Consider the following 24,120-nt stretch of genomic DNA (forward strand, 5'->3'; position numbering starts at 1 on the left):
CTACTCGGGTGAAAAGTACTTGGGGGCGCTGTGGGGGAGCGGGGGGTTGCAGAGGGGAGTGGGGGGGAGAGGGAGAGAGAGAGGGCTCCCACCTGTTCCGCGCTGCTACCCCCCGCTCCACCACGCCACGCCTCGCCCCACGGCGCCCCCGAGTACTTTTCACCCGAGTAGTGAAGTACTCGAAAATCGCGGTGCTCAATTGCGAAATCGGCCTTACCGAGTACGTTCGCTCATCTCTAGTAAGGTTTGATTTTGACCCTAAGGCCGGTGTCACGAAATTTGCATACGTAATACACAGTGAATATAACCCAGTGATTGCAAAGGGTTCATTCACATATTCATATATCTTTCCTGCGCATTTCGGTCATACAAAAAAAAAAGCAGCATGCTCTTATTTTTCTGTGCATTTGCACACCGAAAGTCCCCATAGAAGTCAACGGGGATGCGTAAATGCATGCACCGTACGCTAGGAGATGCAAGAACACTGTGCAATCGCACAAAAAGAACACATTACTTATTAGCCGTTTCAATCGGTACAGTAAAATACACCGATGCATATAGCCAATAGTGCGAGACTCCGAGAGGGCCAATATATCCAGCACAGCTATTGGCCATGAAAGATCTTAGGGTAGCTTTACATGGGGAAAACCTTTATCTGAATAGTTGCTCAAAAAGGGCGCTAAATTTTACGAACGCCTTTGTTTTACACAGGATTGTTTACTTCCACAATCACTGAATGAATTACTGGGAACATTTATAGACTGAGATATCCTTCTTTAGTTGGTGCGGGAGGTTCTTTGATGGGTGTGCATTTCAACGTTCAACCCCTCCCCAACTCTTATCTTCAGCGCTGTTTTATGCCAAAAGACCCGAGATGGCAATATGTAAATTGATTTATGAAGCCACGTGACCTTGGTGACGCCCACGCCTGTATGAGGCGTTGTCTTGTTAGTGGGGGTAAACACTGGCCAGCGTGCTCACAGCAAGGCAACGTGAATTATTAAGGCTGATTTAGGCATAACGATTCTCGCTCATAAATCGCTCAAAGCCGTCTTTTGAGCGATAATCGTTGTGTCTAACTGCACGGACATCGTGCGGTGTTTGTTCACAAATTGCTGATTGTTCTCTTTCAGCATGTTTAAAGACAAGAATCACCCTTATCAGGAGTTCACAGTGGGATACAGCTGATACTAGTGTTTCAGCTGTATCCCACTCCCTGAACACAGGCGGGGTATGAGTGCACAGCTGTATACCAGCTGAGTGCTGCGTGAACAGTCAGGATATGAAGAACACAGTGCTTCAGCTGTGTTCTGCATACCCCGCTCGGAACGCTCGGCTGTATAACAGCTGAGCACTCTGAGCAGAGAACAACTCTATGCAGAAGACAAGCAGCCCCGCTTGTCTTCTGCATACCCAGCTCAGAGCATTCAGCTGTATAACAGCTCGGCGCTCCGAGCACTGAACAGCTGGATGGAGAAGACTAGCGGCCCTGCTTGTCTTCTGCATCCCCCGCTCGGAGCGCAGTGATCGCTCAATGTTTGAGCGCTCACCTTGCGCTGTAAAAGCACACAACGATTATTGCTCAAAAGTCACTCGAAAGATGTCTTTTGTGTCTCGCGCACAAGATAACACTGGTAAACAGCATTTTTGTTACAAAGAATGTGAATGGTGTTCTTAGCTAAGTCATGGGTGCTGAATTCGAAAATTAAATCAGTTTTTGCCTATCAAGCTCAGTTTTCTTGTGACAAGCTACCCTTTTTATCGAAATCCTTGAAAACGTTGCATTTTGGTATTCTGCTGTGGCATAATTTAATTCAGCGCTTATAATTGTTGAAAAACAATTGAAATATACTAGGAATTACAATACAAAACCCTTAGTTTAGAAAGCCACCACCAGGAAATAAGGAGGTCTGGCACCATTGCCCATGAGTCATGCTATAACATGTACAACATGTTCTGTTGTGTTAGTTGCCACCTGTATCTCAGCATTGAGAGCTCAGTCAACAATTGCTGTTGGAAGTGACTACTTGTTGCTCTACGTTTGTGAAGGTTTGTGTTTTGTATCAATTCAGAAGAAATGCCTTGTACCTGTGCAAATAGCCCAAATTCTTTTTGTTATATCTGTGGAGAGTTTGCTCTGAAATCGCAAAAACGAAAACCTAATCCTCTTGTAAAAAAGTGCTACGAACTATATTTCGGGTGTAAGGTTGGTGAACAGGACCGCACATGGGCTCCCCACATCTGCTGTTTGATATGTGTTACACTCCTGAAAGGCTGGTTAAAAGGAACACGTCCTATGCCCTTTGCTGTTCCCATGATTTGGAGGGAACCAACGGATCTCACAACAGACTGTTATTTCTGTCTGACAAAAATAGCAGGAATCCCCTCGAAAACAAGGAAACCTGTGCAATATCCGAACTTACCATCTGCTAGAAGACCTGTATGTCACAGTGAAGAATTGCCAGTACCAGCGCCTCCTGAGAGTGTGATAGTGAGTGAAGATGAATACAGTGACGGACATGCAGGAGACAGGGAAGGGGATGTGCATACCAAACCAACATTTCAGGACCTCTGTGAATCAAATGAGCCGCACTTATTGACTCAAGAGGATCTCAACGATCTTGTTCGTGGTTTAAATCTGTCGAAGCAGCAGGCTGGGCTTTTAGGTTTGAGATTAAAAGGATGGAATCTTCTTTCTCACAATATGAAAGTGAGCAAAGTAGCGCAGGAAATCAGGAAGGAAGGTATGATTCTTCACTTGTCTTTAGTCTTATGTGGCTTATATCTTTGATTTCTTTGTGAACTGGCACAGTTTTTTTCGGAACTCTTGTAACAGAAGCGTGTCGTTTTTGCCAGATATATATAATGGCTACATACACCGACGCAAGCATTTAAAAGACCATTATCACATAAAAACCGAGGCTGATGCAGAAATTCTGAAATGAGATCTGGATTCAGGGAAGAATTATCTTCCAGAAACAATGTGTTTCGTTCTTGTGACAGAAAAAAAAAAAAAAAAAAATATATATATATATATATATATATATATATATATATATAATTTTTTTTTTTTTATTTTATTTTTTGTAGACCAGTGTAATCATTGTGTCTGAACCAGGCTATAGAAAGAAGACATGATAGTGGGTGCCAGATAGATGAGGCGTTCCATTTCTGGAGTTTTGCAGGCATTTAACATTCCTTGATCCACTATGTCACTTGTATACTGGGAAAATATCATAGAAGGCATTACCATTCTCAGCGGCCGCCCACGGGTGCTTAATGATCGCAACCAGTAGCCAGTGGTCTGGCTAGAATTGTCCATACAATCAGACAACGGACTGCAGCAGAAATCACATCCACATTCAATGCTGGTGCCTCACATGTACATCCCGCAGATCAGCGCAGCGTTCTTCATCTTCCATGGGATATGGGAGCAGAATAACCACCAGAGTGCCTTTAAACACAGCATTAGAGACAGTGTCTTACCTGGGCTCTTGAGGTTGTTATCTGAACCCTAGAGGACCGGCAACGTGGTGGGTTACGGCACCAATTGTTTCGGGCTGATGGTAGGGCTTGTGTGTGATGCAGACCCCATGGAGCCATGGACCCTAGTTGTTAACAAAGCAGGCTGGTGGTGGTTCACACTGGTGTGGGGTGTGTTCTCATGGCATTGGTTGGATCCACTGGTCCACCTAAACACGTCACTAACAGACGCCTGTTTGTGTCACTGCTTGGAGACCCTTTCCAGCCCTTCATGGACTTCATGTAGCCCTGATCTGGATTATGGTTTTCTCCAGCAGGTTTCGGGGTATTTTGTAGCTTCAAAATTGTATAGTGTGCACACATCATCGAGCAGATCAGACACAAGCTATCAATCTCATATCCAAAATGGCTCTCTGGTCAGAAACACCCAGACGGCCCCTTTTATTGTAAAAACATACAATGGGCGTGCAACAGATTACATCAGTAACATATATAGGATTCTCATTTGTTGGATCATATAGAATCCCCCCTCCTTCCTGCTCACCTTCTCTCAAGTCCAATGTATAAGCAAGTCTTTGTCTTTACAAACATGTGCTCGAACCTGAAACTGAAAGTAGATATCTCTTTGTTGAAGAAGATTCTGTGTGGGGGATGGGGAGGAATGGGAAAACACTCAGTATTGAGTACAAGCAATAACATAACACTGTGATTTAACTCTTTCCTTATGCAGCAGAGATCCACATTAGGCTGAAGTCACAAAACACACATAATATGTCTAGTTTAGTACAAATCGATAGACATTTTATACTAACTAATCATCATGTCTATCACAGCCCCACAATGATGGAATATTCCAGCAGGATGATGCTTCGTGTTACCAGGCCCAAGTTGTACAGAATTAGTTTGAGGAGCATTCTGGAGAGTTCCTGTGAATGGTGTGGCTTGCACAGAATCTAATATGAGCCCAATGGAGCATTTATGGCATGTTGTGAAGAGGTCTATTTGCACCTGAGTTCCTGCATCTACAGATACACAAAGCTGCGGCTCAACATCACTCCAGGCGTCTTCCGTCCACTTGTGGAATCGCTGCCACATACGGCTGCAAATACCGGAAGAAACAGCGCTGCATGCAGAGAAACCGGGCAGTTGGGTGGACAGCGGGCAGACCCAATTATAGTCAATGAGGTTCACTCGGAACTGTTCGGTTCCGAACGGTGCAGGAAAGCGGAATCCCCAGTGCAGGTGTGAAAGCACCCTTACACATTTATTACACATTTTTTGTTGTGCTTCTTACTATTGTTTCTTATTGGTGTTGTATTTTTGTTAAATCTTTACTGACATTTATGGTGTATATTTTCAACCCGTTAGAGACCGCAATATGCCTTTTTACTGACCTCCCTAATGGACTTTAAACCTGTACATATATAGTTTTTAAGGCAGCGGCTTGGCTGACTACTGACAGCCAGGATTCTGCTCTAACAGCCAGTAGCAGAGAAACCTCAGATCCTGGCAGTTTTACGCCTTACATGCCTCAATCAATAGCAACTGCAGCATGTAAGCAGATGAAGGAGGTTACGTCTGTCACCCATTGGCACCCCACAATACGGTCGCAAAATACCAATTGGTTTCCATGGCTGTTGGAAGCCTGACAAAGACCTCCATGTCTGCCATGTTATTCAGCCTATTGTACCACACATCTAACAGACTGTTGTCATAGGCTTAGTAGAATTTACTACATTAGTAATGCAGTGTACTATTCTAGCGATTGAACAATCGCATCTTTAAATCCCCTTCGGGGACTAAAAAAGTAGTGTCAAAAATTTTTAACGTTTATTTTAAAGGGAAAAAATTACAGTTAAAGTGTTTTATTTTTTCTCCACAAAAAAAAAAACATTTTAAATGAATAAAATACCCCCCAAATTTTTTTTAAAAAAGCAGCACAATATTTATTACTGTGTTCAGAATGACCCAGACAATGAAAATATTTTGCTATTTATCTTCCGTGGTAAACATCGTAAAAATTGTTTTAAAAAGTAATGTCGGAATTATTATTTTTCTTTTGTTCACCTCACAAAAAAATGCAATAAAAACAGTTCAAAAGTCACATGTACCAATAAAAGCTATAAATCTTCCCGCAAAAACAAGCCCTCACATAGCTTCGCTGCTATTAAAATAGAAATGCTGTGGCTCTTAGAATGCAGCAATACATATTCAATTGTTTTTCCTTAAAAAAAAACATATTTTTATTGTGCAAAAGTAGTAAAAAAAAATGTAAATCCATATAAAGTTAAATCACCGTAATCGTGCTGATCCGCATAAGGAAATTATCATATTTTTAGCAAATGTTGAACACAAACAGTGGTGGGATTTCTACATTTTCATCTTACCGCTGACCCCCCCCCCCCCCCCCCGCCCCGCCATCCCTAAAAAAAAAAAAAAAAATGTAATAAAAGTTTATATAGCACATTATATGTACCCTAAAGTGCTGCCATAAGAAAAAAAATGATATATAATCACTGAAAGGCAGTCTGCCTGTATTCTGCTTCCACTGAAAGCAGCAAGATGGCAGCATACCCACGTCAGAACAGCTCGGTGAATAAATACTGTAGCAGAACCAAGTTCATAATGCAGATGCAGCCCCAGAACCAAGACAGTACATACATACAATACCAGAACCAGGCTCCTACCGTAAACACAGTACCATAACCAAATTTGCACCATAAAAATAGCAGCAGAAGCAAACTTATTAAACAGATATAATACCAGAACCAAGATAATAATGAAAATACAGCACCAGAATTGAGCTCCGTCCTAACCAAGCTCAGTACATATATACAGCCAAAGTACTAAGTGTTTGTGTTGCAGTGGCACCTTGGAACATCGGAGGGGAGGAGACAGAACCAGGAGGAGGAGGATTCATGTAGCGCTACAAGATTTGACTGGTTCCCCACTATAAAATGGTGCCAGGGCCCTTTGTAGATAAGGCCAACGATGGATTCTTCTTGCCGAGAGTGCCAGTTGGCTTAGGGCAGTGTTTCTCAACTCCAGTCCTCAGGACCCCCAACAGGTCATGTTTTCAAGATGGCCTATAGTAAGAACACTGGTAGCAATGTCTGAGGCACTGACAATAATTACATCATCTGTGCAATACTAAGGAAATCCTGAAGACATGGCCTGTTTTGGGGTCCTGAGGACTGGAGTTGAGAAACACTGGCTTAGGGAGTCTCAAAAGCCAGGCAATGCTCCCTGAGAAAAAGAGTATGCAAATTAGTTTTCATCCAAGAGGAAGAAAGCCGGATCACCTATTGGATAGCAATCCTATAAGTCAATGTCCAACCTTTTGCATATCATGTCTATGGTGAGCTTGGGGTGGGGTCCTGTGTTCTTGTCAGGGTTGCTTAAGTTGGCTGCTATTACCATGCTTATTGCAGCTCTTCAACTGGACATCTTGAGATGCAGTGCCCGTGTTTAGTTCGATTTTATATAGGATTTATAACCTGTACATTCAAGGCCCGGCTACATTTGTGGTTCTGAAATCCCTGGAGCAAAGTACCGGCTATGTGAGACTCGTTGATGATGGACAGATGACCTGTCAGGGATGGCCATGATGGAACGCTTTAGCTATGTGATATTGTAGGACTCAAAACATAACAACCTGTTAAGAAAGCAGTAGTGTGAGTTTCCCAAATTAGCCGGGGAGTTACCCACAGAGGATAGAAAAGTAATTCTGAGCCAGAAATGATTGCAACACAAAGAGAAGTAATATTTGATGACATTGCATTATGGACACTCAACTCAATAAAGAGCCAATAACTATCCATTACAGTGCAGTCTCGAAGGGGTACTTTCATTTTGCACAACCTCTATTATGTTATGGAGTTAGTCTGTGATTAATGGGAGTCCCAATGCTGAGATCCCCACCGATCATTAGGATGAATGGACTGCAGCACTTTGCTGGCCCACTAGAGAAAAAAATAAATTAATAGCGCTCTGGTGGCACCAATTTACAAAGTTAATCAGGTGAATTTTCACCGAGGGTAGTATTCTAGTATTCCAGGTTAAATAAGTGAGGGATTCTAAAAAGCTTGGAAAGACTTCAGAGATGGCGAGGAACATCCCACCTATCCCTTGGGCTACCAACTGGACAACAATGTGTCTATACACATTGTTGTCCAGTTGGTAGCCCAAGGGATAGGTGGGATGTTCCTCGCCATCTCTGAAGTCTTTCCAAGCTTTTTAGAATCCCTCACTTATTTAACCTGGAATACTAGAATACTACCCTCGGTGAAAATTCACCTGATTAACTTTGTAAATTGGTGCCACCAGAGCGCTATTAATTTAATTTTTTATCAGAACAAAACTGTATTCAGTTCTTATATGTTTGATGATGTGTTTGGCAATTGTTGTACAACTACTTTTGAAAAACGGATATATATATATATATATATATATATATATATATATATATATATATAATTTTTTTTTTTTCTTCTATTGTATTTATGTCAAAAAAGCAGACTAGGTGACCATTCTCCCTCGTGTAGTATTGCGGGTTAACATATCCTTCCTGTCAGTGCGGACCCCTGGTGTATGTGGACCCATAGGCAATAGAGTAAAGGCCCCTATACGCATTACAATTTTAGTCATCCAAACCTGCTGATAATGGTGGGGCGATGACACTCAGATTTTTATGAAGGGCGACTCAATCTTTTTGTTTCTTGGGAGATAAGTTGACACCAGAGCTGTCGGGCTGTAGCTTACTTCCCTAAACACACGAACGTACATTTGAGCTGAGACAGTCGTTGAAGGTGTATGGGTACCTTTAGAGACACTCAGTTATCAAGATCTGTGCTTTCTGTCAGTCAGTGGAAACTGTTTACTTTAAGTGGTTGAAAACCCGTCCATAGGCAATCTAACTCCTATGGGAATCCTTGGACCACCACCTACAGAATTAAAAGCAACAGACGGGGTGAATGGCTTCTCCCCCCCCCCCCCCCTTCCCCCTTCCCCGACTGCAGCATGAAAATTGACACCTCTTTTCCCTTTTGTATATAGGGAGAGAGCTGTCACTCTACATGCTGGGGGGTGGGGGAGAGGCCTAAATAACTAAATATTATAAATAAATAAAGAATTCTCTGTTCCTGAGTCAAACTTCAAAGTCATTTTTTTGCTCTGGAATGCCACAGCATTTCAGAATAAAACCTACATGGGGCAATAGGTTTGCCCTGCAGTTCCGCAGCTAATACAGGTGAAGCTTGTCAAAACTACAAAACTGTAACAGTGTGTAGATCCTCCTAACAAAAGAATTGTCAAGAGAAGACAACCTCTTTAATATGATGGCCACCAAGGGTTATAGAGAACTCTGTAGTCAGAGCCAGAATAAAGCAACTACTTGGAAGTTCTGCCTTTAGTTTTCAGTATGCAAATTTTTCCACTGTTTTTGTAGTTTGACCTGAAATAAGTTTCTAAAACAGCTGCAGCACAACTACTTATACACTGGTCATTTTATTAGCGACCCACATTTAGTAGTGTGTTGGACCACCTATGGCCATCAGAACTGCAGCAGTTCCTTGTGGTGTCCATCCTCTGGTATCAGAGGGACTCAGGATGAGCCAGAAAACATTACGTACACTATTACTCTACCACTACCAGCCTGAACTGTTGCCATTTGACAGGAAGGGTTCATCGATTCATGCTGCTTGTGCCACAATCTGACTTTCCCATCAGCACAGTGCAACAGAAATCTGGACTCCTCTGACCAGGTGATGTTTTTCCACTGTGTAGTGATACAATTTTTGTGTTCTTTTTTCCCACCTGAGTCTCACCTTTCTGTTTCTCTTAGACACAATGGCATTGGAACCGGTCGTCTTTTATATCCCATACATAAGGAACGATGAGTTGTGTGTTCAGACACATTAGTTGGAGCACCAGTGTTGTATTCGGCTGCAATTTGCTTGACTCTGCAGCATCTGCTCATCAGAATAATTCTTGACATCCCCTTCTGATATTTTTCGTTGAGTAGTTGTTTTCATCCACAGCATCCCCTTTCACTGGACATTTTTTTTTCGATCACACCATTCTTGATATACTCTCCACACCGCTGCACGAGAAAACGCCACAAGTTTGGCAGTGCAATCCTGGCCCCTGATATTCTAGCACCAATGACCCGGCCTTGTTGGAAGTCGCTCAGATTGCTGGATTTTCCCATGTAATGTGGATACACACTGAAACTGATCTCACTTGATTTTATGCTGCACTCTCGGGTCACGGGTCTAATTTTCATACAGAGAAGCTCCAATCGTGAAAGGGCCGGGGGTCTCTAATGAAGTGGCCATTCATTATCATTCCTGTTATAAATATTGTGGGTATGTCAAATTCAGGTCTCCTTGAACTTTGCCTTTTCCATTCATGTAAGCCATACCTCGTTACGTACATAATACATTACATTTGATCACGCATTGCAAAGATTGACGTCCATTTGGCTGGTAGCATCTGTACTTTAGGGGTACTTTCCTACTTTCCAGAGGATTGACCTGTGTCACTGGCTCTAGTTACATAATTAAGGGGATTTCTGAACTTGCCATCTAAACAACATCAATCATCTTCACATGTTGACACGTAACCTAGCAAGACACAGCCAGATAGGGGATGTACGGATTATTGGATATGTAAATGTCTTTGATATTTGGAAGGTGTTGCCTATTGATCATGTAACACCAGATGTTTGATAATTGTTTTTTGGTGTGATGTTTCTTGATGTTTATCTTTGGATACCAACAAACTGGTATGGCCATTACTGACTCCTCAAACACTATCGCTACGTTCATGTATATCAGATAATGGAAAGTTAGATTAAAGAGGTTTTCCCGGGACTGTACTATTGATTACCTATCTTCAGGATAGTCCTTTATAGTTGATCTGCAGGGGTCCGCTGCTCAGAATCCCCACCGAGCAGCTGATAGAAGTGGCGTTCTGGTGACCGTGTCTGTCAGTTTAGTCTATACCAGTGACCATGTCATACATTGTATAGTGGCGGTGCCTAGTGTTTCAGCTCAGTCCCAGTCACTTCAGATGTATGCAGCTACTTTCAGGCCATACAACTAATAAACCTGACATCACGGGCCACAGCACTCTCCCAAGTGCCAAGGTCTTTTTAATCAGCTGATCAGCGGGGGTCCTAAACGACAGAACCCCAACAATTGACAGGTCATCAATAGTGTAGTCATGGAAAACCCCTCTAAGATGTCTACCACCAGTACTGTTCAATCAACTGGTCTAACTCTGTGTTTAAAAGATCTACCAGTCCTATTTACCCTTCTTCTAAAACGTAAGGACTCCTAAAAAGTTATGAAAACCCATTGTTAAATAACCTATGAGGGTATTAGGCCCCAGCCCCCATTTGTAACATCCATCAATTAGTCAGAGCAGAGTGTGGCTGCATAGAGCATCTTGCTCTGGAAAACCTGGGACATCCATGCATTACATTAGACCATCCATTGATTTTAATGGACATGGTGTAATGCTTAATTTCCCCTCTTGGTGTGCTGAAGAGCAGCTGAACACTTGCTGCTGAATTCCCCCACAGATTACAGGCAGCAGGACATCTGTGATCAGCTTATTGTCAAGAGATCTTTCTAACCATGAAAAAACCCCATTCCGCTATTACTTCTCTTGGAACTATATAAATGATTAATTAAAGAGGTTGTAAACTATAGATTGTCAATATTAGATTAGCAGGCTTCTGCTGCCTGGGATTCCTATTGATCAGCTGTTTGCAGGCCAGTGCACTTGTGTGCTGAGCTGATATCTGCAGGAAGCAGACAGCTCTGTTCCCACTGCAGTGGCAAGACTTGGTATTGCAGGCCAAGTTCCCATTCACTTCAAGGGAACTTTTTATGGCAGTGGAAATGATAATGCCCAGTTGTCAATTTGCTCATACATTTCTAGAAGACATAACTGAGGAACAGCATAACATACTTATAGGAGGAGATGTTCTAGAATAGTTATTTCACGGGGAACACTGGTAATTACTAAAATGGACATGTCAGGAGAGGCGATGGGTCCTTTTTATGTTTAATCTCTTTTTATTACGTTTTTCAAAATATTTTACAAACATTAGAAAATAGCAATAAGAATAGAAATAAAAAAACAAAAAAAGGGAAAATGGAAACAGGTCTCGCAGGGCCTTAAATTCACATTGTACAACAATTAGGCACGTCTTCTTGTGAACAACAAATAGAACAGTCAATTTGTCTAGCCCAAGGATGATCCCCAGACCACCTCCCCCCAATCAACTATTCTTTTACTATATCAACGCATAACTAACTGAAAGTAGAGGTGGGGTCTACGTCGTAATGAGTGTTGCAATATATATGATGGAAATCCTTTTCATTAGAAAGAGAGAAGAAGAAAGACATGAAAGGAAGAAAAAAGGAGGGGAAAGATATAGAACCAATCTAAGCGAGTTAAACGGATATGACAGAACAAGGCACCTCGACAATAACACACCAAGCACATATACACAGACAAGACAACGACAACAACAAGGAAAAAAAAAAGTGGGGGGTATATACCTAGAAAGAAAGGGGGGCACCTTGAGCGCCTTCCTGTCGGTCCCTAACTCCAAGGGGCCTGTGTCCCCTTCAGGGCTCATGAGTCTAGTAGAACAGGCTGGTAAACTCTGCTGAGGATTCAATCATAATCCAGGGTTACCAGGTCTTTCTGTTTTTTTTTTCCTTTTGTTTTTCGGGCTCTCGAGAGTGCTCCGCACATAACTCCTCCATATGGTTAAGGTATGACATTTCTTGCTGCCACTCCCTCATTGAGGGGACTTGTGTGGTTCGCCAGTGGCGATGGATGACTGCTCTGGCTGCTGCAATACAGAAACGGAGCAGATCTCCCTTTTGCGCACTAATGGAGCCCGGTAGAATGGAGATAGGAGGGCTGTCTGCGGGGTATTGCTAACAGATTTTCTGCACATTGAGTTATAGGTGGTAAACACCCTGTTCCAGAAGGGCCGCAATTTATCACAACCCCACCAGACATGTAGCAGAGTGCCTCTATTAGTCCCACAGCGCCAACACATGTCCGACACCGAGGGGAATATCGTATGGAGTCGCGTCGGGTATCTGTACCATCTAGCCAACACCTTGTACCCTTTCTCCTGAGCAGCGCATGCCATGGTCAATTTGTATGTGAAAATAAATGATTTTTGCCAGTCGCTCTGTGTGATTTCTTCCCCCCAGCTCCTGCTCCCAGGCCCACTTGAAACTTGGGCTTGTGCGACTATGCTCTTGCATCAGGAGGCAATATATTTGCGATAATACGTGCTCCGGAGGGGACCGCAACTCAAACAACCCCTCGAAGGATGTCAATTCCAAGCCCAGGGTGTCGCTTCCCTCCCAAGGAGCAAGGAAGGAGCGTAACTGGAAATACTCAAGCCAAGAGATACAAATATCTCCGAATCGGTGTTTGAGTTCCTGCAGAGAGGGAATTGATTGCCCACCCAGGACCTGCTGGACCCTGGTATCCTCCCAATTCTCCCAACCCAGAAAGTGTTCTCGCTCCCTCTCTAGTGGGAAAGCTGGGTTATTAAATAATGGCGTCAAAGGGCTATTTTCCCTGGACAGTATCTGTTGACGTGTTTGTACATCCCATAATCTAAGTGTACCCCTTGGGAAGTAGTTGGAACCTATCGCTTGGGCCCTATGCTCTTTTTTTTCACCCATGGGAGTAGCCTCAGAGGGATTGTACTGTCTGTTTGTTCTAGTGCTATCCATTGTTTGTTGTTGGTGTGATAGTGCCAGTCTAGCAGGTGTGTAAGAATCGCTGCCGTATGATAGTTTTTGAAGTCGGGTAAACCAGTTCCTCCTTTTGATTTGGGGTACGATAACGTGCACGTGCTTACTCGTGGTCTTTGCCCCCCCCCCCCCCCCAAACGAATCTGATCAGGGCCGACTTCAGTTTGTTAAAAAATGTTTGGGGTACCGTAATTGGGATGGCTTGAAAAGTGTATAAGAATCGGGGTAGGACATCCATTTTAATGGTATGTATCCTCCCAAACCATGACAAGACTCTGGTGGAATAGGCGGAGAGGTCTTTTAGAGTGCGGTCCAGTAGGGTAGAGTAGTTCATGGAGAATAGTTTGAAGTGATCTGATGGAATATGTATTCCTAAATATTTTATAGCCTCTTGTTGTCATTTAAAGGGAAAGTGTTCTATTATGTTTTTTTTGTTTCTGGGCCAAAGGATATATTTAGGGCTTCAGTTTTGCTGTAGTTAATTTTAAAATTGGATAGGTGGCCAAATTTTTCAAATTCTTCAATCAAGGAGGGCAGAGTGATGCGGGGTTGTGTAATATATAGCAATACATCGTCAGCGTATAAGGCCGCTTTATATTGGGTCCCCCCCCACTGTCAGTCCGCTGATCGAGTTATTTCTAATTGCCGTCGCTAGATGCTCCATCACTAAAGACGTACAGCAGAGGGGACGGGGCAGCCCTGCCTGGTACCATTCCCGATGTGGATGGGGGAGGAGAGTGTGCCATTTATCCTAACCCTGGCTGTGGTGCAAGTGTAAAGAGCAAGTGTTCTAGACAAGAATTTAGCACCCAACCCTATCTGCTTGAGGGCTGCCTCAAGAAATTCCCAGCGAACCCTAATGGGTCCTTTTTAAAAAGCTGTTTTCCGGAGCTTGGTCTTGGACATGATCTTGAGGGCCTTCAATGCGGTGTCCCGGGGCTGCCCCTTCCCTCCACAGGCCCTGCAGGCACATATAGTCCTAATCCCCAAACCGGGGAAAGACCCATTAGCGTGTGGCAACTACCGCCCGATATCGCTCATAAACTGCGACTTAAAAATTTTCTCCAAAATCATAGCGAACCGGTTGAGCACCTTGATTCCCCGACTTATACACGGGGATCAGGTCGGCTTCGTACCGGGAAGAAAGGCCAGAGACAACGCCGCCAGGACCCTGTCCCTGATAGATTGGGTAAAGAGGAAGAAAGTCCCAGTATGCTTGCTCTCTGTCGACACAGAAAAAGCGTTCGACAGGGTAAGCTGGAGATTTTTGGAGGCGACACTCCAGAAAATCGGTATGGGACCTAGGACATTAGCTTGGATCATGGCACTATATAGAGGCTCCTCGGCACAGGTTAGGGTCAATGGCAACCTATCTGACCCCTTTGAGATCAAGAACGGCACGCGTCAGGGGTGCCCCCCTATCCCCTACCCTTTATATACTAGTGATGGAAACACTAGCTAATGCCATCAGAAGTAATCCCTCGATTAAGGGCCTAAGGGTGGGAGGTGAAGAACACAAAACCTCACTCTTCGCGGACGATCTCTTAATCTACGCAGCTGAGCCCCGAATAGGCCTTCCCAACATCATTCAGGAATTTACAGAATTTGGCAAACTCAGCAATTATAAAATCAATGCCCAGAAGTCAGTGATACTCAACGTATCGATTCCCAGAAGGGAGGCCGACGACCTAGCGGCGGTTTTCCCATTCCTTTGGAAATATAACTCATTCAAATACCTGGGGGTCCACATCCCATCAGATCTATCCCAGATATATGAGCTGAACTATAAACCCATTCTAACAACCCTGAAAGGGGATATGGAGAGATGGACGAGTGCCCCACTATCATGGTTTGGCAAAATGAACACGATTAAGATGGACATTCTTCCAAGATTGTTATACATCTTCCAAACCGCACCATGTAACCCCCCGAGTAACTTCCTCAATAGCTTGAGAAGTCAACTGCTCAAGTTCATATGGAAGGGAGAGGCCAAAAGACTCAGCTACAAAAGTCTCACAAAACAGAAGAAAAAAGGGGGGGGGGGGGGGGGGGGACTCCCGGACTTGCGTTTATACCACAAAGCGACCATAGGCACCTTAATTCTAGATCTATTCCACCATAGGACAGACAAACTCTGGGTGCAGATAGAGACTGAAAACAATATCGTGGAGACAAGGGGGGTCTTCTGGATCCCAGGAAATACCAATTGGGAAAAGGCAGACGCATCAAGCATGACACGAACAATGCTGGGAGCGTGGAGGGGAGGATGCAGGATAGCAGTCCCAGGGCCCCTCACACCATTAGTTGGGAATCCTCAACTCCCGGCGACACTATCGGCGCGCAGACTGGGATTCATGCCATCAGGAGGGGAGGCTAGGGTGGGAGAGTTGGTAGAACCCGGAGGCATGCGATATCTAGTGTCCCTGGGGGGAACACGGGGGGCCCCCCCGGGCTCGTGGATGCAATACCTTCAAATACGTAGCTACCTAAAAAAGATTAAACCGAGCTCGGGATGGAACACGAGCTATACTCCCTTCGAGAAACTATGCTGTGCCACAGAAACCCCTAGACACACAGTCTCAATACTCTACAATCAGTTACTGGATGAGAGCTTGGAAAATCACCAACCCAGGTGGATAAGAGCCTGGGAGGAGACGCTGGGCAGGCCGGTCCCCGAGGAGCTCTGGAGCAGGGCATTCCAACACACACATAAAATGTCTGTCTCCAGTAGGCTCCAAGAGCTAAACTTTTAAGATCATATCACGATGGTACATGACTCCAGAGAAGCTACACGCATTGTTCCCCTCATCCCCGAACGTGTGCTGGCGTTGCCGGGCAGGAGCCGGCTCAATGTTACACATTTGGTGGGAGTGCCCAATGGTGACACCCATCTGGCAAGACATGGAACGCCTGTTTGTAGCAGTAAGTAGAGAACCACTCACATTAACACCTGAACTGGCGCTTCTATCCATCTCCTCAGGCGACGCTCCATCTCTCCAAAAAGGTATACTGAGATTCTTCATCATGGCCACAAGGCAAGTGATACAGAGATTTTGGAAACAGAGTTCAGGTATACCCAGAAGCACTTGGGTAGGGGCGATGGACGAGATTGAACGCATGGAGAGACTTAGGCTAGCGGAGGAGGTGACAGAATATGACCAGTTCTACCGAACGTGGGCAGCCTGGATAGATACACGCAACACGCCTAGATTCCTGAGGTAGCTAAACACGGGTTCATGTGAGTGAATGGGACGAACCATGAGTATCTACGACAAAATAACGTACACAACCTAGTGCCCCGGCACTAACCCCTACCTTCCCCTGTTTGTCTCCCCCTCTCCCTCCTACCCCACTAATCCCGTCCCCTGTTGCAAAAGTTAACTACAAGTTACAACGCAGACGATAGAAATTGGATGTTAAAGGAAGTTTATTATTCGCGGCATAGAGACATATTGCAGTTTAATTTTCATAAGTTGTAATATTCATAGCGTTATCCAAGTCACGATGATATTTGAAATAACTGTACAAGTGATGTTAACAAAAAAGCAATAAAAATACTTTGAAAGAAAAAGGGGTTTTCCAAGAATTAAAAAAAAATTTTGACTTAAAATGGAGTAAAATAAAAAATGAATATTTCCTAGCTCCAGCGGCTCTCTATCTAGCACTAGAGCCACAATGCCTACCGCTCCAAAACCCAGAAGAAGCCGCAATTGGTCAAGTGCCGTTCATTGTGCATGTGATTAGTCAGCTAATCGTAGGCTTGACAGGCCATGAAGGAATTACTGCTGAAGTCTGTGATTGGCTGAGAGGTCACGGGCGCAATGAACAGGACTTGACCACCTGCCAATTCTTCCTGGCTCCATGCGGCAGGCTTTGTGGCTTCAGCACACATCTTGGGCATAGGAGTGGCACTGTTTTTGAAGAAAGCAGACATGCTTTTCTAATTCTGGACAACCCGTATAAAGCTCTAGTGCCTTATGTCTGAAGGATGCCAATGAGCTGACTGTATACACTTTTAATTGACAGGCTGCATTCCTTATGTGTTACTAAAAACCCCATTTTCAGAATTGGCACCCGTCAAATAACGTACATCATGCAGGTTAAGACCAAGTAAAAGTCACATGAGTCTTGGAAATGCGATCGCGCCTGGAAGAGTAATCCTGACTCAGTGGAAAAAGTAAAATAATCACTATTTTTCCAGCGATGACAGATGCAGTCAGACATGTGCAGTCCTGGAGCGCAGTCAGGATAAAGGGGAATTCACATCTTTTTGGAGGAGGACACAAGTTCATGAGAATCATGTTGTCACCAAATTATTGTGAATTATCTATCACTAGCTAGAAGAAGAGAATAGAAAGTAAGACACTTGTTTTTGTCACCTAAAGGGGTATTCCCAGCTTGCGTATTTCTAGTATGTCCACTGGTATATGCATATGCCATCAGTACAAACTGATTTTTTTCATTTGTACCATATTGAGACGTATGGGACCTTTTTAATAGCTTTTTATTCCTCTTTTTTGTGAGACAGGATAATCAAAATCAGCAATTTTGGCCTTTTTTCCCCCCTTTTAATTGGCTTCACCATATGGAATAAATAGAAAAATAATAATTTTATAGTACTGATTGTTTTAAACGTGTCAATAACAAATTTGAGTGTTTTTTTTTTTGTTTGTTTTTGTTTTTTTCTTTTTTCCAATAATGGTGTTTTATTGGAAAAATTGTGCTTTCAGATTAATTTTTTGAGAGAGAGCAGGCTATGCATGTGTAAGTAATACTCATATACTGCAGGGTATCCTCTGACATTGTCAGTTTATCACTGACCGTACAACCTGATGAACTGACACATTTACAGGCCACTGTGCATGGCAGGTCTGGAGGTCCTGATCGGCCTTTCTGGTTGCTGTGTCAGCCGTCGGTACCCTGTGATCTTATTGTGGGACTGCCGATGGGGACAGCTTCTGAACTTCCCTCGGTAATCAGCCCCATACATGTACAGTATGTATAGGAAATAGGTTAAGACTTAAAGGGGTTGTCCCGCAAAAGCAAGTGGGGTTAAGCACTTCTGTATGGCCGTATTAATGCACTTTGTAATATACATTGTGCATTAAATATTGGCCATACAGAAGTTATACACTTACCCCCTCCGGTGTTGGCGTCCCCGTCTCCATGGCGTCGACCAAAGCCTTCTTCTCCCTCGATTAGACGCGCTTGCGCTGTCTGCTCTTCTGTTCTGTTGAATGGGGTTGCTCCGGAGAGCTGGTCAGTGCATTAATATGGCCATACAGAAGTACTTTACCCCACTTGCTTTTGCGGGACAACCCCTTTAAGTCCCAGAAAACCCTGTTAAGTAATCTCTATTTGCATGTAGCCAGGAGGTGGGCACTCATTGCTGCTAAGATGGCGATCCAGCAGAGATTTGCCCCTTAGTCTGATTATATTGGTGGATGCAAAGGTTCTTATGATGTGGGCATTCTGAGTCCTGCGTTGCACTCAAGTAACATTTTGCAGGCTGTAATATGATAAATTGGGATTCCCCAGATGGGGGAGCATGATGTCATGTAATGGCATGTGGAGCATCATGCGCATTTGTTTTTGTCCTCTTTTCTAGAAGAAGTTATGGATTACATTAACTCTGACTCTTCACCCCAATGGACACGTGAACTCAGCATGCTCAGCACTGTCACTGTCGCCCCATGGCCATCCGCAACAGAACCCGACGCCCCAAGCTGGGTCCCATGCCATAACACACCAGCACCACAGCTAATAATTACCGAACAGCCAAAACAGCGAGGGATGCGCTTTCGGTACCAATGTGAGGGGAGGTCGGCGGGCAGTATCCTCGGAGAAAGCAGCACTGATCACACCAAGACGCTTCCTGCTATTCAGGTAAAGAGTTTTGTTAATGAATTTTAAAGGGGTTGTCCCACAAAAAGAAGTTACCCCCTACTCCTAGGATAGGGTATAATGTGCTGTTCATTGGGGCTCCAATTCGCTGGGTCCTATCCCGAGAACTAGGGATTCATGAATGAACGGAGCAGCTGTTGCATATGCACTATTCTGCTTCGTTCAGTTCAATGGGACTGCTGTGGTATGGAGGGGTTGGACTTGGCTATCTGTGGTGGTCCTATTGAATGCAAATCCCAAGAGTGCTTTAAGACTGAATTATCGTTTGTTTCTCGCTCATCATTCATTTTGGAATGGGGAGTCCGGGGGATGTTTTTAATGCTCACTGGGTGCCCCGTTCCAGAACTGTGTCCCCTCGAAATTGGCGCACGCACACAGAGTGACTCTTTTCAGTCAGCTGTTGCATAGAGATGAATGGGAAAGCTCACAGAGCGGGCTGAAAAGAGTTACTCTGTGTGCATGCGCCAACTTTGAGGGGACACGGTGAGCATTAAACAACCCCCCCCCCCCCCCCCCCCCCCAAACTTACTCTTCCATCACTTTTGAGCCTCCTAACGTAGTTTATGAGGCTCGGAGGTCATGACAGATGATTATGGGTATCGCATAGTAATATAAAACATGAAACAAGGAGCCCCTAGGAGTCCGTAACCCATTCCCAGTGACAGCCGAACAGGCACAGCACTCAGATGAGCGTTTCTGCCCGTTCTTTTTAGTGATCGGTGGGGATCACCTCAGTGCCCAGACCTCCATCTTACAAACTTCTGACATGTCAGAAGTTTTGATTGAAGGTTAGCTCTACTTTTATATTAAGGTTACATCCTCACATGATCACACTTGTGTCGCCTTGTACACAGTGGCCATTGATTATGTGGTCATGTGACCACGTACACAAGTCCTCAAGTGCTGCATTTGGATAATGACAAGTGGGGACAACAATGGCTATTGTTCTTCACAGAGCAGCTGGAGACCACCAAGCCTATGCTACAAGGGTGGAGCATTGATTTTCCTTTTAGCATGTTGTTACCCTTAAAATTTGAATGCATGAAAGATGGCATAGCTCCAGGGCTCGTTGCCCTATATCCTTCCTGTGTATAATTACCACTGCAGTGGTAGGCAGTCGTCTTGCCTTTCATTGGCCTTCATGTCCCGGCACGCCTGTTTTATGGCAGTGGACTTTATTATAAAGTCATTATACCGTTCATCGTGTGATTATTCAGATTGTAGTATGTTTACTCTTTCACATCCTACGGAAAGCACCTGAGATTCCTCACGCTTCCAGTTTTGTTACCTTTCTTGTGTTGTTACTTTTTAGTTGTTGAACTGCAACGAAATTCATGATGTTAACGTCAGTATATGCCTGGTTTGGAAAGACCCTCCTTATCGTATCCACCCACACAGCCTTGTGGGTAAGGATTGCCATGATGGGATTTGTGAGGTCACATTGCATCCTGATGATGGAATAAATCAGCATAGGTGAGCGGAGGCTTTAAGGGGCTTGTATAATAATGCTGCAATGGTGTTGCACTTTATATCGTATCTGTAGTAGACAGAGACGTAACTTGAAGCTGCCGGGCAAAATCTGCAATGGACCCCCAACATCTTGGTACTGGCCTACTTTAATCCAGAAGAGACCTTCTAGGCTCCAGGGCCCGGGTGTATCTTCTGCACCCATTATCTTTACGCCCCTAGCAGTTGGACCATCAGGAAATGAGGGTGAGATAATTGCTTAGCCTAATTAATCTATCAATGAGCCTAAAGCTGTGACTACAGAGAAATGCATGTATGTCATGTGAAGGAGGGAGTTCCCACGATATGCTGTACATTTACGGCATGTACATTGCTCAGGAGCTGAGCCTGCGCCATCTGCGTCGTGGGTCTGTTGACCATGGCATCAATGGGGTTAACCGGGAGGGAGCTCTCCCTGTGATATCATCAGCCCTCCGCCATCCAAACACAGAGGGTCAATATGTTGCAGTGGTGAATAATAATAATAATAATAATAATTATAATTATAATAATAATTATTATTAAGAATACAAATAGTGTATAAGTGTGCAGTGTGTTATTTGAGCGATCATGGGTCTGCAGGTTCAAGTTCCCTACAGGGATGTAAATAAAAACACACCAAAAAAAATCCATGTTAAAAAAATTAATTAATTAAAAAATCTTTTTTTGTGCACTTTTTCCTTTTAAAAGATTAAAATAAATAAATTGAACACACTTTTTATCCTGCATAGTAAATGCTATAGAAAAAAGTTATCAGAAAAGTCATATGTGCCCCAAAATGGTATCAATGAAAACTAGAAGTTGCTGGTCAGACCACACATGGAATATTGTGGACAGTTTTGGGCACCGGTACTCAAGAAGGACATAGCAGAGCTTGATCGGGTTTAAAGGCAGGCAACTAAAGTAATAAATGGAATACGTGGACTACAATACCCAGAGAGGTGATCAAAATTGGGGTTATTTCATTTGAAAAAAAGACAGCGGAGAAGTGATCTAATAACTATGTAGAAATATATCAGGGGACAATATGGAGATCTCTCCTATCATCGATTTATACCCAGGACTGTGACTGTAACAAGGGTGCATCCTCTACGTCTAGAGAAAAGAAGGTTTCTACACCAACATAGAAGGGGGTTCTTTACTGTAAGAGCAGTGAGACTGTGGAACTCCTCTGCCTCAGGACGTGGTGATGGGGCAAATTCGAAAAGAGTTCAAGAGCGGCCTTGACGCCTTTCTTGAGCATTACTATAATACATGTTATAAACCCTAATCGCTTCAGTAGGGTCGGTGTTCAAGGGATTATTCCAATTACCTGATTGGAGTCAGGAAGAAATTTCTCCCCTAAAATAAGGAAAATTGGCTTCTACATCATTGGGATTTTTTGCCTTCCTTTATATCAACACTGGGGGGTAATAGGCTGAACTGGATGGACATGTCCTTTTTCGGCCTAACATACTACATTACTATGTTACAGCTTGTCATCCAAAAGATAGTTCCTCACACAGCTCCTTCCATGAGAAAATAAGGAAGAAGGAAGTTCTGGCTCTTCGAATTATGTGATGCCAAAAACAAATCATTTTCCAAAAACAGGTTTTTGTTTAGCAAACACCTATAAAAATAAATATGATCTGGGATTGTTGTAATCTTACCAACCTGCAGAAAACTGTTATGTCATTTATATCACATGGTGAACGACATGAAAGAGAACAATGACAAAATTCATGTGTTTTTCACTCTGAGCTCTCCCCCTAAAGAATTACACAAGTTATACAATACATTAAATGTACCCATAAATATAAATGGGTGCCATGTTATATCACATTTCCTCTGCAATGGAAGACGCAAATGCAAGTAATATGGTATCTATGCAGTTTGGGTGGAATTGCCTTTTTAAGCCTACAGAATGTTATTGAGTAGACTTCCTACCATACGTTTTGAGCCCAGTAGTAAACTGCTTCTATTCTTCATCCTCTAGCTTTAGCAATCTGGGTATCCAGTGTATTCGGAAGAAGGAAATTGAGTCATCTGTCAAGCAAAGACTGAGTTTGGGCATAGATCCATACAGTGGTGAGCGCTGACTACCGAGTCCAGGAGGAAGGTGGAGTTAGATGTTCATTATACACTTAATGGGCACTTTATTAGAGACTCCAGCCAATTCACAATTGGTGCTTCCCTGTATGGAAATTGAAACCTGTGATGCCAGAATGCAGCATAAAATCAAGTGATGAGTTTTCCGTGAATTGGCTTCAGTGAGATTCCACATCGTATAGGAGAATCCAGCGGTCTGAGTGACTTCCAATGAGGCCAGGTCATTGTGGGGTTTTCTCATGCAGAGGTGTGGAGAGTATATAGAGAATGGTGTAGGCTGAAGGAGGTCCAACATACTACTAGATGGGGATTTCTAATAAAGTGGCCATACAGTGTATATATGTGGATCCAAACTATCTGTGTCTTCCTTTTTATAGTCTAGCTGTATGTAATATATATCTGTCATTTATCCATAGTGATTATCGGGGCTTCTCTCTACATTTACTGTTCCCTTTCTCAATAGCTGGCATGTGGCGGCACCATGAAGAGGTGGATCTGAATGTTGTCCGGCTGTGCTTCCAAGCCCGGTATACCACACCTGCAGGACAGTGTATAACTATGGGCCCTGTCCTATCAGAGCCGGTCTATGATAAAAGTAAGCATCGTGATAAATATGAGCTACGCTGTATTTTCTCGTATCAGAGCTGAACTTTTCCCTCCTCATCCTGCAGAATCCACTAACACATCAGAACTGAAGATCTGCCGGATGAATAAAGATCACGGCCGCCCGGAAGGTGGAGAGGAGATCTATATCCTGTGTGACAAGGTGCAGAAAGGTGAGAGATCCGCACGTGTGATCCTGGGACGCCCATCTGTTGTCAGCATGTGTAACACCAGGGTTATTTCACTGCTGTAGGAGTTTATTTTTTTTTTATTATGAAATCTGTGATCTCAGGGTGCCTTTAACCCCTTATGGACACTGACTTTTTTGTTTCCATTTTTGCTTTTATCTCCTCGCTTTCTTTGCTTACATAGCTGTCTGAGGGCTTGCTTTTTTGTTGGATAAGTTTTTTTTTTCAATGGTTCCATTTAACCCCTTGAGTGGCACGCCCGGAAATTTTCCAGGACGAGCTCCACTGCCCATAGCGATATAGCCCGGAAGATTTCTCGGCGTGAAAACCGAGCCGATATACGTTCGTGTGAATCCAGCCTTAAGAAAAAAAATGTTTTAAATGTACAAAAATAGCAAAACAAAAAAAAACTGTATAAACTCGGTATCGCCGGAATCGTGCCATCAAAAAGTACAACTTGTCCCGCAAAAAACAAGCCCTCATATCGCCGTGTCAATGGAAAAATGAAAAAGTTATGGCTCATGGAACGCAACTGGAAAATGAGTTGA

At 43.6% G+C, this 24,120-nt stretch overlaps 1 protein-coding gene across 5 annotated transcripts in view; it reads left to right on the forward strand.

Annotated features, from left to right (window-relative positions):
- RELB (RELB proto-oncogene, NF-kB subunit) overlaps positions 1-24,120 on the forward strand; it is a 46,836-nt gene that overhangs the window by 6,483 nt on the left and 16,233 nt on the right. For 3 of the 5 annotated variants that reach the window (XM_066581161.1, XM_066581162.1, XM_066581163.1), the window contains 5 exons: positions 18,892-19,169; positions 20,500-20,660; positions 22,669-22,760; positions 23,245-23,376; positions 23,453-23,557. In XM_066581161.1, the coding sequence (XP_066437258.1) occupies positions 18,892-19,169; positions 20,500-20,660; positions 22,669-22,760; positions 23,245-23,376; positions 23,453-23,557 (768 nt within the window). Of the gene's footprint in view, positions 1-4,316; positions 4,726-18,891; positions 19,170-20,499; positions 20,661-22,668; positions 22,761-23,244; positions 23,377-23,452; positions 23,558-24,120 lie in introns of all 5 variants that reach the window. The other 2 variants (XM_066581165.1, XM_066581164.1) reach the window with 1 other exon arrangement.

Source organism: Eleutherodactylus coqui, chromosome 10 (assembly GCF_035609145.1).
Source record: "Eleutherodactylus coqui strain aEleCoq1 chromosome 10, aEleCoq1.hap1, whole genome shotgun sequence".
Lineage (NCBI taxonomy): Eukaryota > Metazoa > Chordata > Amphibia > Anura > Eleutherodactylidae > Eleutherodactylus > Eleutherodactylus coqui.